The sequence below is a fragment of the Monomorium pharaonis genome, chromosome 11 (assembly GCF_013373865.1).
Source record: "Monomorium pharaonis isolate MP-MQ-018 chromosome 11, ASM1337386v2, whole genome shotgun sequence".
Lineage (NCBI taxonomy): Eukaryota > Metazoa > Arthropoda > Insecta > Hymenoptera > Formicidae > Monomorium > Monomorium pharaonis.
The window spans coordinates 6,573,807-6,591,316 of record NC_050477.1 but is presented as its reverse complement, the minus strand read 5'-3'; the positions used below and the strand labels follow the sequence as shown (position 1 = coordinate 6,591,316).

Sequence of the window (17,510 nt, the reverse complement as noted above, 5' to 3'; positions counted from 1 at the left end):
CTGACTGAAAATAAAAATAGAAATCAAGCAGGATCAGGACAAAAGATTTTGTCCCGATACAAATTCAGCATTGCACAGGAATGCGCTGTCGTAGGTACCGGGCGTACGCGTTTCTGTCAATCGCTTTCGAGATACGAAAGCGAACAGCGCGGATTGGAGGGTCAATAACCCCGTTATGCTCAATAGACGCAAATTTGAGCGAAGTTAAAGGTACATTGCGAATGTTTACTCGGTTGCTTTTCACAACTCTAGAATTTTTTTTAAAGATTGGAAATTGAAACCAATATAATTTTAATATGACTAACATTAACCGTCATCTGCATCCTCGCGATTGAATGTAAAGATTCTACGTATGAATTCAAAATTGTGTCAATCTTATGTTAAAGAAATTTTATCAAGTTTATTCTGGTGATGATTAATCTATCTCAGTTAATATTTCAATCCATTTTTATAATCTTTGTTCTTACTCGGTAGAATAATTAATTATTGGTTTGTAATTTTTTAACATTAAGTAATTTTTAACATTAAGTAATTGTGGTAACATTAAGGAAATGCATCGTTGTAATTTTTTTAATGTTCTATTTTCGTCTGTTAACTTTCGAGGCGACAATTTAAGCGGAACTTCAGTACAGGTAGTTCGGATTTGCACGCTTAATGCATTCCTAAGAAATGCAAATCCCAATTCACGCGAACGCGAAAGGCCGATGGTGTTTTGCATGCGAAAATTGCGCACGTTTTACGCGTGCTCCATTTACACCGTGACTACAACAACGCAACTTAAGAACCGCTTCGGAAAATTAACCGCGTTCGGCCAATCGATGTCCTTATTGTAACGCCGACATCCTTGGATTTCGAAATCCTACACCACTGTCTGCTGTACGGCCGATCGTAATTGTCGCGAACTATACTGTCTCTGTAAACTGCTACACCGATGTGACACCGTGCAAGCAACCAAGCAGCAAGCTGGGCCGAGTAGAAGGGAGTCGGGGGTGTTAGAGGGAGTGAATAGGGGGGGGGGTCGGAGGTGACAGAGGGGTTGATGGGGGTTGGGAGTTGAGCCGGTAATCGATATCTCCAAAGTAAACGAAGAGAGAGATAGAGAAGGGGGTGGCAACAGGAGGTGGAGGAGTAGTTGGAGGGATGCAAGAGGGGAGTGATAGAAGTAGCGAGGAAGAGAAAAGCAAGGCTCGTCGAGGGAAAAGGGAGCGAGAAAGAGATAGATTTACGAGAGAGAGTGCGCGCGCGCGCGCGCGCGAGAGAGAGAGAGAGAGAGGGAGGGAGGGGAGGGGGCGAATTACAGAGACAGAGAGAGAAATTGATGTCGAGGGTTTGTCAACCACTGACAAGTATTATATACGTGCAAGCCGGAGACGTGCGCGGACGAGGGGCGAGGAGCATTAGTGTGCACGGCGCACAGTACGTACACCACGTTACCTCAGTCGTGTCTCTGATATTCTAATTCCACCCTCGTGTATTCCGACCGCCTCTCCTACCATCTCTTCCCGCCGTCGCCACCACTGCCACCGCCAGCGCCGTCACGCGCGCGCAACTTCATCCTTCGCGATTTTCATTAGGGTAACGCGCCGCGTAAATCCGCGCGCTGCTTCAATTTTTGCCCCTTCCACCCCGAGTTTCCCTTCTCCCTCTCGTTCGCTTCACTCTTTTGTCCGCTTCGTCTTACGGATCATCGCCTTTCTATGTCGTTATGAGATATCTTTCCCTTCTCTTATCAAAACCGCCAATCATATCACGCTTTCAGAAACTTAATTGATATACTTGTATTTGATTTATTTATAAATAAAATATTAATACATACTTTGGTATGTATAAATTAATCTGGCTGAGATGATCTTTTTCTCAATAAATTCTTTACAAGTATTTAGATACTTGTAGCATCAATATTAAAATTAAGGATCAATTTAATTTTAGAATGTATTTCCAGCTTTAGTTTATGATTGTTTTTCATGTCCGACAATAATCGCGGCGCGATTAGTTTAGAGAAAATGTATTAAAATGAAAATTAAAAATGTATTAAAATTTTACATAAAAATATTACAAGGTCAAGATCTAGCCTCGGCTGTCGTTGGCGCTTTTGCATATTTACGTAATTCATTAAGTTTAATTTAAGTTTAAAATAAATTATTCTATGAATTTAGTTTATAGTTTTTTTTATCTTAAAATTTTTATGCTTCTTTATTTTATATCTCTAATTACACTTATTAATGAAAAACATAGAATACATTGAGATCGCATTGAAGAATTCGATCTTTATCTTCGTTTTTTACTTATTTGATATTCTTCTGTTCACGGTTTACATTTTTGTTGCACAGATTTGAGGAATATGTTTTCGGAAAATGATATTTTATCCTGAAATTTCGGTACAACAGAAAGACTGATCTAATTTAACCTTTTCTCGCGAATATATGTTTTCTCCTTGCTTGTCTGTTATAACATGTTTGTTTACTCGTAAAACTAAAAGAACGAGGAAATTTTTGATTTATTGTAAAAAATTTTCCTTTGATTATGACGAAAATAACCAACAATCGAACATTTGACATGCTCCAATTATTACGTGAAATTTTTGTTCGCATTCCTCGATTTGATAATCGTCTTCCGGCCGATTGCTCGCAGGAGTTTTATATTAATTTTTATCGCGACAGATAACGGTGCATCGTATCAGCGTATTAATTCTCCGGAATGTAACTTTGATCGAGATGGCCCCCTTGACGAAACGTGTCGTTCCCTCAATTTCTGTGCATTGATGGCAAGGGGTGCCGTTACGGGTATCGTCAAAAACAGACGGGGGTATAAACGGAAAGCTTCGAATCCCCGGGCCGTCAGAAAATTAATTTGATTTCCGATACGTGAATGTAATGATCGAGCGAGCGAGGAAAAAAGAGAAAGAAAATTCGATGGTATGGATGAGGGACAAAAAAACAGGGGGAATAGAACGAAAAAAACCTTATCGAAAACGGGCCCGAGGCCGTTGCGCATCTCCGACCTGCCCGCGAACGAGAAGACTTTCCAATTATCTATGTTTTTTCTCCGCCGCGTTTTTTCGCGCTGCAACAAATTAAACGTAACCCACATCCCTGGGGCACGCTTCTCGATTACTCTTTGTTTTCCTCCTGTTTCCACGGTTCGCCGTTTGCTTTCCACCCCTCGACTATACGCGCGCGCGGCGGGTATACCTGGCAGATTGCATTTCTATCCTCCCGCTCTACGTTGTCCTTGTCTCGAAAAAAATTTTTTTTTCATCAACACTAGCGAAATTTTGCCCTGTCACGTTTCGACTGTGACAGGTGTTCGGTCGGCAATATTGTTCCTTTATGTGTAGAAAATATCTTTACACAACCTAGGTTTTAAATAATATATATATATATACGCGCGCGCGCATGTGTGTGTGTGTGTAATAAATTATGAATTCTATTACACGTAATTTTAGATCAATTTACTAATATTTGAATAAGTTAATATTGTTTTCAAAATATAAATTTATATTGTTAAAACATTTGGTTATAATTTATTATATTCTAATAAAAAAACGTAAAAAAATTTTATTCTATTTTTTATTAAGTGTTATATTTTTTGTTTTAATAATTTAGAGGTTTTCTTTCAAAATATAAAAATGCGTAAAACCGACAAAGAAAAGTTGCACGTTACATTTTGAAGATGCATTGGTTTGCGCCTGACATGATTCGCAGCGGCTTATTAATTATCCGTTAATTATCCACGGGTACACCGTGTAAATTTCTGCGAGTTGAGTCAAGAAAGTAGATGCGAATGAAAAAGGAAAGTGGAAATAGGGGGAAAAGCGAAATAACGATAGACTGAATCGAAATGTAGTACAACTAGAAGGATGAGTGTAGAAAGAGAGGGGGGAGGGAATGGACAAAACGAGGGAAAATGTCGAGAGAGCGACAAACGAGGTCGTCCAATCATCCTATCAAAGGCTTGCTACTAAAAGATCCATATCGAGTAATCGGAGGGGGCGAAATTATCGGTACAACTCCTATTATTGGGTTCCCAGGCACGTGAAAATAGAAAATGAGAAATGGGTAGATGAGATCGATATCCACGATCTCTCTCTCTCTTTCTCTCTCTCTCTCTCTCTCTCTCTCTCTCTCTCTCTCTCTCTCTCTCTCTCTCTCTCTCTCTCTCTCTCTCGCCTTCTGTCATCAAGAAAGAGTTTTCTTGTTATTTGATTATCGACTTACGTTGATATCTTGCCTGCGGCTGTGTAAATCGAACTTTACAATGCGTGCAAAGCATCCACGGCGCGAGCAACGCTGACAAATCGCATGATAGATTGCAAAGTAGGTTTCTTACTCCATAATTATGTAAAAACATAACAGAGGCAGAAAGACAAAACACGAAGAGAAGTAAATAGAAATAGAGAAACAGAGATTAAACGTTACGTTCCTACGTGATATTTCGAAGGATCAACTATGATCGTTCTTTATCAAATGCGACGATGCTTATCATGTTTAATATAATCGTCAAGCCGAATTAACGTACATCACCATAAGACGAAGCATATCGCCGGAATTGTTGCGTAAAGGAGGAAGGTTCCGCGCGTGCCTTGCCCCAAGTTCGCCAGGCGCAGTTATCGACTGCATTATTAAGTCGGTATATTTCCGTGGCCGATGCTATCGATCTCCGAGTATCTCCCAGCCTGGCCTGACGTGTGTATTGCACTTTCTCTCCTTCTCTTCATTCTTCTCTCTCTCTCTCTTTCTCTCTCTCTCTCTCTTTATATATATATATGTATGTATGTATGTATGTATCTTTCTCTCGACAAACCGTCTCCCCCGAAGCCATTCGTTTCCGAACGAGAGCAACTAAAGGCGGACACGCGCGGCGCTAAGCGACAGCCACTAGCCAATTTACGATCGCGCAAGCGCATCCACCGGACTGCATCCTACACTCGGATGTAGTTTACCGAGACGCATGTATGTACGCGCTGGATCGAACAGCTACTACTACTACTGCGGGCCCCTTTTGGTCTCGCCCTCGCCCGCAGAAATTTGCCCACGAGAATGCCAACGGCGTGAGAAAATCGCGCCGATCGATCCATCGATCGCTCCAAATGATTCGATACGTCTCAAAAATTCCGCACTTTAATGTATATTCTATTTTAAATGAAAAATATTGCGATTTTCCAGCTTTTAGCATTAAATTGTATTTTTTTTAACAAGAACGTATAGAAAACAAGTGTCATAAATACGATCATGGAATTAGGATCTCTTCAACGAAAAGTTACACTACAATTACAACTTTTCTTTTTTATGTTAAGCTAAAGATAATGACTTTAAAACTTACTCTGTAAATAATGCATATCTAAGAGTTTGATAGTCAAGTTACAATTAATAGTCAATTTATGATAATGGTAGAATGCGAAAACCTAATTTAGATACGAATTTTACGATCGTTAACTTTGAAATGTGCAATGATTTTCCAATATACCTCTCTCGTAAAGTGCCGGTGTGCCGTTTAATAATTTAATCATATAATACTTAAAATCTCTGAACGATACTTTATCTAAACTAAGAGGCTGCATCTTTTTTGTTACAGTATTACGAGATGTCATACGGCCTCAACGTTGAAATGCACAAACAGGTAAGTTTGTCATTCTAATACCTTTTTTTTTTTTTTTTCAAATTATGATTAAACACTTTTAATCCAGCGATTTAAAATTCAGTAATTATTACCATCCAGTGATTGAAGATTATCTATATTATTATTAAATAGCGTTATATAGAGATAATTAATATTTAGAATATTGATGGAGGGATGATTACTCCTTTTCGAATATATGCTTAATATGTATTCTTCGAACATTGCGTATAGAGTTAGTTCATGAGATTGGGCAATGTAATCTGTAACTCGCGTTGCGCGTCAAGTTAATCAAGATCACGTTTAACTCCGATGTTAAGTATCCGAGTGGCCCTTCGTTAATTGAGCCCGGAGTCCGGGGAAGGAATGGTGAACGGGAGGAGGAAGGGGAATCGTTGGAATCGGCCACGGCCGCAAATGAGGGAGGTGGGCGGCGTGCGTGGCGTTTAGGCCGGGAAATCGTGTAATTTCGGCTAATCAGGGGAAACAGCGGCAGGGCAGTCCCCTCTGTCAGCAATTTTCTTAAAAGCGGCCACGGTAGTCCCTCGTTGCCACGCGGTCATGCTCAAAAGTGGAGCTCCCGAACTCCAAACAACCCTCCCGCCGTCCCAGCACAACGAGCTGATATTCATTAGCATTAGCGGCCGATCATTTCTCACCCTCGTACCTCGAGGCGACGTTTAATGGGCCGAGGCGCGGGGGACTACGTCTCTCGGGTAGTTATAGAACGTAACACGGCACTAGAATCACCGCCGGAATTGTTTTCGGCGAATAATACACGAGAAATCAAGGCGTCTCTTAAAAAAAAAAAAAAAAAAAAAATAATAATAATAATAATAAAATAAGCGTGCCATTTTAATCTCGTAGATCTCGCGACTCAAACTACAAGAACTACTAGTCTTTTATAATTAAATCAAGGTTATCGAACTTGATTTATTAACAACGAAAATTGAATACGTCTACATGTCATATCTCAACTTTCAATTAGTTAAGGATTTTGCTTGATGCTGGATGAAAAATGGCTTATATTGGAAAGATAATACATTGAATAATTAAATAAAACTATATCTTTCCGTATACTAATGTAAGTTCACTAAATTGTGTGTATTGAGAAATTTAAAAATATAATTTTTGATATAGATTACCTTTCCGTTAACTTTTTCGCAAATGTGCGAGTGCGATAAAACTTCTGAAAGACCCGCTTTGCACACGTTCGTAATTTATAAATTTGTCGGATAATAATATGCGCTGGATGTTAATAAAAATCGGAAAAGTATAAGAGCACTCGGGGGAGATCGCTGGGAAATCGAGTCAGAACATCGCGACTGCACAAATTGCAGCGGAGAGATAATGTAACACGGTGAACTCGCTTCTCTGACGCTAATTGGAAGAGAAATGAAAAGTTATCGGTTCTTGGCGGCTCTCTAATTAACCGTGATAATATCGCACCGATGCCATGCGTTCGTGAACGCACGATTAAATCTCTTTTGCCAGCTTATTCACATTAAATGCCATCTTCCAAGCGAATTAGATGATGATTTTGTGATGCAGGGTAATATCTTGAAGAAAAAAAAAATAACTTGATAGATTTGTAAAAAGTTCTGTTTTGTGCAAATAATTTAATAGCTAGTTTAGTAGAAGTACTTATGCTTTATCATTCATTCATGTTTCGATTTTTCGCTTCTTTTATCTGCCATCAGCGACTTAATGAATATCCCAAAAATGTATTTATTACTTTCGTCCGGGAATCCCGCGCGTCAGTCTCTACAGATCCTCCCTCATTCAGAAAAAAAAACAAAATAAATAAATCAAGCTCCCTTTAGTCAATCCCCGCCACTTAGCAGGTTTTCGCGTCGCGGTTTTCTCGCTCCTTTTCAATTTGAGCCCCCGAATGAAAACAATCTTCCCCTACGAGGTTAGAATCTTGTGTATCTCTGCCTCGGTCTCTTTTTCCCGTTTCACCACCCCTTTCGTTTTCACCCTCTTTGCTCTTCCTCACGCTTCGTGCAGCTCTCTGCCTCCGTTTCTCTCCCCTTGATTTGCCGTCGCATCTCGTCCCGCGCTGTGTGTTCTTCTCTACCCTATAAGCTTCCCCGCTCGCCGTTCCCAAAATGCTAGCCATCCCTCGCATCTGCGACCCTCGTATCTCCTGCCACAGCTCGAAGTCGACATTTGCCTCTCACCCACCCTACCGCACACAGCCACCACTTTACCACTCTCTACTCGACTAACTCGAATTTGTTGGCGATGTCCCAGTTCTTGTAGGTACGATTACTTCTCTCGCTCCATCCGTTTCTCGTTCCCAATAACGATCTTGAGTTTTCTCCCTTTGGTCACCCTTACTCGCGAACATTGGCTCGCTCGCGTTCGATTTAATTGCACGATACAGATTGACCAATCACTCGTCATGATTTCATCTCGACTCAGTGAAATAGTGAAGAAATAAAGTTTGTTGCGCGACGCTTGGATATCACTTTACGTTGCTCGTGACGAACATTTTGGAAAGATTTCTCAACCACCGCACAAGCAAAGTTGATAAGACTCGATCAAAAATACTGTTCTTAATCTTCAGGTTAAGATGCGATATCGTTCGTTAATATCAATAATAAAACGTTTTATCAGTCGTCCCATTGGATTTCTCGAGTCTGTCGAATTTCATGGGAAACGAGATTCACGGCGATAGAGAAAAATGGGCGGCTCGCAAAAAGCGCCCGCGACTACGGAAAAGAAAAGCGCGGGAGAGAAAGGGTGGGATAAACTGGGCGAATCAGAGCGGCGCGCGGCGCGACGACGAGGACGACGAGGACGACGAGATGGGAGAGCTAAAAACTCATCGCGACGCGACTGGTCGCGCATTACGTTCTCGCTCTATTCATCCGTCGAGTCGTACGTACGTACATTCGGCTGCTGGCGTATCTGTCCGATAACGCTTATCGCTTAATTGAAAGGGACGTCCTTCGGTGCGGCGCAGGCGGCCGCCTGCTCGTTGTCCCGCTCGATTAAGCCGTGATCCACGCTAATATGTCGCGGATACGTTACGCGCACGCGATCACAAAATGGGTCATTACCGAGTCTTGGAAAGCCGAGAGCAAGTTTGAAATAACCACGGCACATACCAAAGAAATGGGAGTAAAAAATTACTTGGTATCGATGCTATGATGTCACGTGTTAGTTAACATTTAGTCACGCGGGCGCTTTTCATTAAAATCTTATCGTAATGAAAAATCGAGAAAGGAAGAGGATTTTTAGTTTCGATTTATTCGTAACAAAAATATTAAGTATTGTTTGATTTTTCAAATTTATCAATTGTTCTCTCTATATTAAAATTATTTCCGAATAAACTAGAAGAATTAAATCAGCATCATTTTTTTGTGTTATAAGAATCAAGCCGCGCTGAGAAGTTGTTACGCGAATCACATTGTTTCTAACGTAGGAATCCTTTGAACGGAAATGTCGAATCGGCGACGGCGTACTCTCGAAAAAGCGCATATCTCTTTGGAAGAATATTGCCACGGCGTTGTTGTTGGCGTTGTTCGTCAATACAAGAGTAACTACCATTCCCCCATCGCGGGTTCGCCCGGCGTCCGATAAAAAATGTGCAGGCTGACCAATTGCGTATAACTCACCCTGCCTTTCCAGTTCTTCCTGCCTTCATGCATATATACGTCTATCTACCCGGGCTCTCTGTCTTTTGCTCTCTCTCTCTCTCTCTCTGCGCGCGCGTGTGTGCTCTCTCTCCCTCTCCCACCTTCGTTCTTTTTCCTTTTTTTGGATCCTCTTACTCCGTCTCTCTTTCACGGGATGCGTGGCCTCTCTCGCTCCGTCTCCCATGGGCTCTCTTTCGGCGGTCGGGGGTCACTTTTCCAGGGTTCTCTCGTTCGTACACACGTGTTAGCGTGCGAACGCGCGAGCGAGAGGCAGAGAGATAGAGAACGCGCGTGTGTACACACTCGCACTCGCACTCGCACTCGCACTCGCAAGCTTGCGCTTGCTCGCACGAACACCTACGCCGCGCGCGCATACACCCTCCTAGGGGTCGTGTATTCGAGTTCTTTTATTTTGCCCTATGGAGGTAGCAGAGGGTTGAGTCGAGCGAGAGAGCGGAGAGAGAGCGCGAGGGCTGGGGGCGATGACATCGATTTTTTACCCGTTGCTAATCTCAATGTTACCTCCTCCTCCACCTCCACCTCCTCCTGATCTACCTCCACATCCACCACGTCCTCCTCCTCGTTCGGTCATCTCCATCCCCTTCCTCGTCCCACCCCCCCGTCAACTCACTTGGTTCTCCCTGCTGCCACCCTACCTCCCCTCACCCTACCTCCAACCCGCACCTCGGCCATCCGTTTTGCGGGAAAACGTGCATGTGCATTGGGCACATTCGAGAAGGAATAACCATTTTTTCGTGCCGGACAACACTCGCTCCGCGTCGCCCGCGTCCTGCAAATTCTCCTCGTCTCCCGACTCCCGACCGCCGCCTCCGACCGCCTCCCCGCAATCCCCGACACTATCCCTCTCACATCCTCTGTCCATTTTTTCGTCGAACCTTTTTTCGTCGCCCGCCCTTCTTCTATACCCACCTAACCATCCCAGTTCACTCCCTCCCGCCCCCTTTGCCGCCTACTGTCGAACACGGCGAAATCGAACTGACGTGGACGCGGCAGTTTTCCATCTTTCTGTTTCCCGTGGGGGCGATGACATTTTTTTCGGTCTCTCAACTTTTTAGATCTACGCGGTCGGCTCCTTTGACGTGAAAATATCGCCCGCCGAAGCGATATCGACGCGGCGCGGCGTTTCTGTCAACGTAAGCCCACTTTAATAATTATATACGATGTTACCCTCGCCAATTTATCATCCCGAATCGTTGACATTGTACATTGAAATAACGATTCAGACGATACAAAAAATGTAATTACATAGTAATTTTGTGATTATTAAATTTGTTCCAAATTATTCATTTGAAAGGAGCAAATTTGTTTGAAATTGTCGTCCGTCCTACAGTCGGAAAATAAATAGTATGTATAAATATTTGTTTCTCGTGCATTGCGGTTATATGAAAGTCACGTGTGAGCTTAATCGTGATCCGATTCGATCGACGCACATTAATGAGTAGTCACTCACCGGTAGCTGTGCTTCACGAGAGTGAACCGAGCGACCGACGCTGGTATGTTCGTCGAGCACTCGTATGTTCGTCGTCATGCGATACGTGATTACCACGATGTAGTCTCGCGCGTTGCGACACGCGCGTGTTCTATGCGTTATATAGACACAATTCGTATATTACCCCATCCCCTTCCGCTGATACAATCGTCCTCGATTTCTCAATTAAGCCTCGAATTATTCAAAGCATAACTGCGTGTCGTTAAACCTGTGCACGCGACATTAAATTTCGCGTGTGAATTTCCGGTGTTGCCTGTGCAATTTTACAAATGGAGATCGGTCATTTTGAAAACGACATGTGCCGTTCTGTAATTTTGGGAAATGGAGATGGCTGATGGAATGTTTTATAGATACGCGCATTTACGCGGCGCGCGCGTCTCTAACATTACTCTCTTTGAAAGCAAGCATAGAGAATTAAAGTGCTTTTTATTTCCTGAAAGTTGATTATTATTTGTTCGCGTTATTTCCCATGCAGGTAGTGACCGGTAAGATAAATCTCTATCGTATAATATTTGAAAAGACATATATGATTCGTGATCATTTGTGTGTTCGCAGACGGAAATCGCCAAGAGACTGAACGCGATAATCGGGCAAGTGCTTCCGTTCCTGGCGCAAGAGGTGAGTCTTTGACTTTCTGTTTGGCACGCGTGCCGTGCGGTCTCACAATCGAGTGTGACGACGACGCGATAATGATAGCATGGCATTGCAGCATCAGCAGCAGGTGGCCAGCGCTGTGGAGAGGGCGAAGCAAGTCACCATGTCTGAACTGAACGCCATTATCGGGGTAAGTAGCCGTTCACCATTAACTTTCTAAGTCATCAACTTTAATGAGATGGATCGTAAGAAATGGATCCAGAAAAAAAATTCTCCGGAATTAAAAAATACCAATAGTTTACATACTGCACTGCTGAACTTAATTTTATAATTGAGTAACTGTGTTATTTGAGTGCGACTTTTCCTAATTCTTGCAGCAGCAACAGCAGCAAGGTCTTCAGCAGCTATTGGTAAGTACTTTACATTACGTTTGATGCATAAGACATGACATTTAAATTTACGAAATTTCTATTTTATTTGCTGGGTTTGTGAAATCCTCTCGTGTAAAATTTATCCCTTAGGGGTATATAGATACGCGTTGATAAGAACAAGGAAAACAATACATTGATCGCCGCACAAATTAAACGATTAATTTTACAAGAAACTAGCTGGAAAAATTGTACGTTGTGTGATAGTAAAAAGAAAGAAACAAAATGTTTAAATTTAATACTCGTTTTAATTTAACGACAGTATCCATTTTCTTGTCGGAAATATTGGCTGTTATCGATTAATGTTATAGCGTCAATCTGATCCGATGATCTGATCTGATATGATATGGTATGATTAATCGACGTGTACTAATAAAAAGAAAAATGAAATGTCGTAAAACGCATTGGCTAAAGAAAGCAAGAGAGGCAAAAGGGTGATGAAAGGGGATGAAAGTAATAGAAATGCTTTTTTCATCTTGACGTGTCGCAGCAACAGATCCATGCGCAGCAACTGCCCCACGGTGCGGTGGTCGGCGGTCTTCCACCGGGTGGTCTGCTGGGCTTCGCAGGTGCGGCCGCGGCGGCCGCAGCCGCGGGTGTGCCGCCGCACTTGGCGCCGCCGCCGCATCCCGCGACCGCGGCTGCGGTCCAGGCACAGGCGCAAGCGCTCCTGAAACCCGCCGATCTACAGCAGCATCGTGCGGCCGCGGAGACGCCCGAGGATCGTAAGCCGATCGCCCTGCCGGACGAGAGGCTCGGCCATCGCTCGGTCTCTCCACCTGAGAAATTTCGCAGCCGCACGCCCGACCTCGAGAGCGACTCCAAGAGGCGGAAGGAGGAGAAGTTAGGACACGTGAGTACCATTACACCATCCGCTCTCTCTCTCTCTCTCTCTCTCTCTCTCTCTCTCTCTCTCTCTCTCTCTCACACACACACACACACACACACACACACAACTATTGTATAACAGATAGACTCTATAGATATTAGAAATTCGGATTTTTGTTCAGAGATGAGATGCAAAAGCATAAATGTTGAAAGCGCAAACTCTTTGTAATTTCACAAAAATCGTGACGTTTTCTTTCGTTTGAGATTCTTCCACGTTTCGCAGAAACAGGGAGAAAAGAGGAGAATCAACGCATCGGTAACGCGGATGCGTGTTGTTGCATTGAATATTGCTCGTTGGTCAGTGCACACTTAACTACGGAAAGTCGGCGTCGAAAAAGTTACAACGGAGGGCGCGTTTAGCTGAGAATTAAAATGCTAATTGCAGCGACGTTGAAAGCCGATAAAACGACCGACACTCTCGGCGATCGGAGCAAAGGGTGGTAGAGTAAAGAGATGCGCTCGCTTGCGTTATATCGCTGAAAAGTAAACGTAAGAGTAATAAAAGGATCGAGTTAGAACCGAGTTCGAGCCACGTGATAAAGGATAGAAGAGCGCCGATGCTAACTTCCACTTAACCGTCGAATTCGCCATAAAAAAAGAGGGAGAGAAAGAAGGGAGGATGGAAGGTGTATTCTCGATAGTCTCGCGTGTCGTCTGTGTCGGCCTCTCTTCGGCAGGAATGGGCATCCCAAATGCAATCATGCGTCGCGGAAGTTTCCCATCGAAATCAGATTACTCTCGTTCGCCGCAGAGGCGGAAAAAAGGACTTTGGTTTCCTGACGGTCAAGAACCGTATAACCTGCGAGTCTCCTTCCGTCTGTTAAGTCGGACGATCGTCTATTTTGTTTAACGTCTATCCAAAACGAAGTTCCATGGAAGTGTGTTTCTCTGTACTAAATCACGACGACAAAGAACGCGCGAGTTTCTCGCGAGAGACACAAACGGGAGAGGACGAGTGGGCAGAGCGGGGGGGGGGGGGGGAGGAGGCGGGTGTATAATTAAAAACCGTGAAAACAGGCGAAGAGTTACCCGGGTCGCCGTGCGCGCACCAACTAAATTGGATTATTTTTCTCAGCTGCTCCTTTACTTTCTTCAGGCGCCTTACTTACCCTCCCTTCATCTCTCTTTATCTTGTTTTCCCTCTTCCGGTTCTGTTCTTTTCTTCTCTTGCGTCTTTTTTCTTGTACCGATTAGAACGTATTCTACGCGAATTCATCAGGTCGCTATACCGATTTTCGCCGTCTTTTTTTTCTTGTATGGCCATATTCGTTGATTTGCATTAATTATTTATTTAAAGGACGTTATAAAATCGTGGCGAAACGTGATGGCTATTTATTATACAGGATGAATCGCGCAATCCGAACGGGATTATACCTTCTTCAGGATTGATGATAGGAAAAAATGACAGAGGAAAAAACTAATTGAATGATTTAATGATGCTTGATTTCTTATGAAATTATTGCTCTCGCATCGCATGACTTCACTTTCTACATGGCGGGTGGAAGAAGAAAATAATCTACGAAATAAATTCGATTATAATATGTATATAATAAATTTTATTATTATAAATTTTATTTTCTTCATCTTTAACTACAATGTTGAATTCAAATAAAAAGAAATTATGGATACAATTCGAATCAGGAATATGACAGATTTTATTTATTGGCTTTTCATTTATCGGGTAATATATTTCTTGTCCGCGTTCTGATGATTTCAGATCACCCGAATTGTTAAAATTACTTTTCGGCACAACCGTGTAGTTGTCACGGTCAATTGTCACCGCCGAGTTATTGAAACTTCGTGAAAATCAAGGAATCGTAGATAATCTAGCGTCTTATTCCCATCTTTCTATGCGGTCCTTTTCAATCGCTTTTGCATTGTCCTTTCTTCTTTCTAGATGTACTAACGATGAGTTGTTTACACAGGCAATCCCTTCGGCTCCAAGAATTTCGGAGAGTTTATTTCAAGTTGAGACACTAGATTCAATCATCAGCCGAATTTTCATCAGTCAGCAGCCATAAAATTAACATTAAATTGTTATTAACATTTTATGAGTGGCTCCGATTGAGATGGAGAAATATGGGGGCAAATAGAGGAATGTGGAGTGAACAAATGAAGGAGAAAGAAATAAACAAAAGATCGGCAGAATTGAGGAAAGAGAAAGACGAGTGGAGAAACAAGAGATCAGAACAAGAGATTTTGGAGAAATAGGTAGATAACAAAACTAGAAAAGGAAAATTTTTTTGTCTTTTTTTCCCTAAAGTTTTAACATAAAAATAGTTATTCGATAAGTTAATTACAGTTGTACCGTTAATCTCTTTATGGAGGCCATAATATCATTTCCTTTACTAAAATAAATTTTTTTTGTGGAAGTGCTATTTTTTATTTTTTTGCCATTTTTTTCGATAATTAATCTAGTTTCGTTTACTCAATAAATTATTTTTTTACATTAATTGATAAGAATGATAGCGTTTAAAATACTCACTTTTTGTGTACTTATTGAGAAGTCTGCCACGTGGACACGTGTCTCGAGTGCAGAAAGACTTGATCAAGAACACGAGCGCGATATCGCATCCGATCGTATGTAATTCACGAGAACGACGAAGACGAAAAGAGAGGAAGAGGTGGGAGAGAGAAGGGAGCGAATCCGGAAATGAGTTTTCGCTCGTGTCCACGTTCAGGTTCTTAGGACTGCTGTCGAGCTTCGTACCTACACGCCGAGAGAGGATTAGTCGTAGCTCAGCACACCACTACCGCTATCTCCCTAACCCCTTCGCTTCATCCCCGAGGAAGCATTAATCAAAGGAGCAACCGTATGCCCTGTTTCCGTTGCGACGAAAGCTGCTGCCTGTTTCCCCACATGAAATCGGTATATTGTGGGAAAGGGGTTTATTTCGTCTTGTACAAATCAGATCGAAAGCACAGCCTTGCACATCGAATACTCATTATAATTATTACGACTCTTAATTTCTCAAGTTATATGGCTGAAAAAAATCGATCTGATATATATATATATTTGTGTGACAATATTTCGAGGATAGTGATCCAATTTTCGATTGCTGCTTTATTTGGCATGATTACTCCTATCGTGTAAATGAAGGGATTGTGTCTGGATGTCTGACTATGACCTCATTTTCTCGTAATCGTCATCTCGACCATTGTCACTGGTGTTACTACGTTACGAACGGAGGAGAGGCAAAAAAGATTCCCGATAAAATCCTGGGGATCTGCCTCACGCGCCCGCGGCGGTCTCGGTAATGCGACAGAGCATAGTGCTCGTTGTGAAATAACGTTTCAAAAGCGTGTCGGATGGCAAAGTGCATTTTTCATAGCGGTCGAAATGAAATTGAAGACGGAAAATCTCAAACGTGTTAAATGGTGAAATTTTTGCAACGGCGCGAAAGAAATACGTATTTCTACATGATGAAAAGTAACTTTAACTCGGTGGTAGAAAAATCTAATTAAACGTACAGTTAAAATTTGTTCGACCCTACAATACTGAATATAATTCAGGACCTTCTTTCGGGAGAAACGCGCTTGTTATTTGTAACAAAAATCAAAGTTATCCGAATGTTATCATTTTTAGTTGGTTCGAAAGAAATTCCATTTGTTTACCGTAACACTGAATGTCAAATGTTGACAGATTTCATCGGGTTTAATCGAAATTCTCGTGGCATTAAATGCGCTAATGAATGGGTGTAGTTGAAGGCGGTTCGAGGCGGAATCGATGCCGGGTGTTTACGAAGACGGCGCGGCGCGGTTGAGGCCGGCCGGTTTAACTTTGTCTCCTCGCCCTGATCCGTAGAAACTTGCAGACATCGGGACGCACGTAGATGTGCGGTAGATTCGTCTGGTGGGAATTGAGGCGTCAGGGGGGAGGGAGGGAGGGAGGGAGGGAGGGAGAGAGAGAGAGAGAGAGAGAGAGAGGGCGAGCGAGCGAGCGATACATGGGATAGTGAGAAAGAGAGAAAGACAGCGGAAAGCATAGGAGGTGGAGGAAGAGTTGGGATGGGCTGGTGGTTGAATTTTTCATCTGACCACGTCGAACCAATTAAAGCGGACCACGGTACCCAACCTCCACCTCCAACCTCTTCCACTTTTTTCGTTCTCTCTTTATTTCCGCCCCGCGTGCTGGCCTTTATCCACCCTCTCTCTGCACCTCCCCCCGCCCCCCACACACGAACGCGAAAGAGCGTTCTCTTTCTCGGATGTGCCCTCTTCCATCTCACTCTCTCCTGCACGTCGCGCAACCCGTCAGCCACCCCCTTCGTCCCGGCACCGCGCGCCTCCTCCTTCCATCTCGTCTTCCTTCTCTTGCCTCGTCCACTCACTCACTCTCTGGCAACTCGTTGGATTTTTTCGCGTCACGAGGCGGTGTAATTTATTTGGCCGAGGTAGAGAGGCGCCCGCGGAGGTGGTCGACGAAGTGAGCGGGGGTTGGGTCGTCGGTGCGAGGGGGATATATCGCGGGAGAATAGGTGGAGGCGGCAGAGGTGAGGCGGCACGGAGGCGGAGGTGACGCGGCTAGAATGAGAGCATGAGGGGCAAGAGGGGGTTGGTTTCAGTTTATTTTGTGGGTCCTACCTACCCGCTCGTCACTGTCCAACCTCGTTGGTCAGTCGGTACGTTGTTCCCGTATACTCTGTCTCTCTCTTCTTCTTCTGTAGCGCAGCTTTGTTTTCTCTTTCGTTTTTGTATTTGCATCCCTCCCCCACATTCCTCCTCCCCCGTTCATCCTCCTCGCTCTTATACGTATCACCATTCTTTTTTTCGCTCTGTCTCTTTTTCCCCTCTCCCAATCTTTTTTTCCTTTTGCTCTATCCATCT

The 17,510-nt window shown here is 43.2% G+C and overlaps 1 protein-coding gene across 10 annotated transcripts in view; it reads left to right on the top strand.

The window, feature by feature from the left end:
• LOC105829989 (protein groucho) overlaps positions 1–17,510 on the top strand; it is a 60,971-nt gene that overhangs the window by 25,711 nt on the left and 17,750 nt on the right. For 6 of the 10 annotated variants that reach the window (XM_036294000.1, XM_036293996.1, XM_036293992.1 and 3 more), the window contains exons 5-9: positions 5,575–5,619; positions 11,329–11,391; positions 11,483–11,557; positions 11,745–11,777; positions 12,286–12,648. In XM_036294000.1, coding sequence (XP_036149893.1) covers positions 5,575–5,619; positions 11,329–11,391; positions 11,483–11,557; positions 11,745–11,777; positions 12,286–12,648 — 579 coding nt within the window. Of the gene's footprint in view, positions 1–5,574; positions 5,620–11,328; positions 11,392–11,469; positions 11,558–11,744; positions 11,778–12,285; positions 12,649–17,510 lie in introns of those variants that run through there. The other 4 variants (XM_036293993.1, XM_036293995.1, XM_036293999.1 and 1 more) reach the window with 3 other exon arrangements.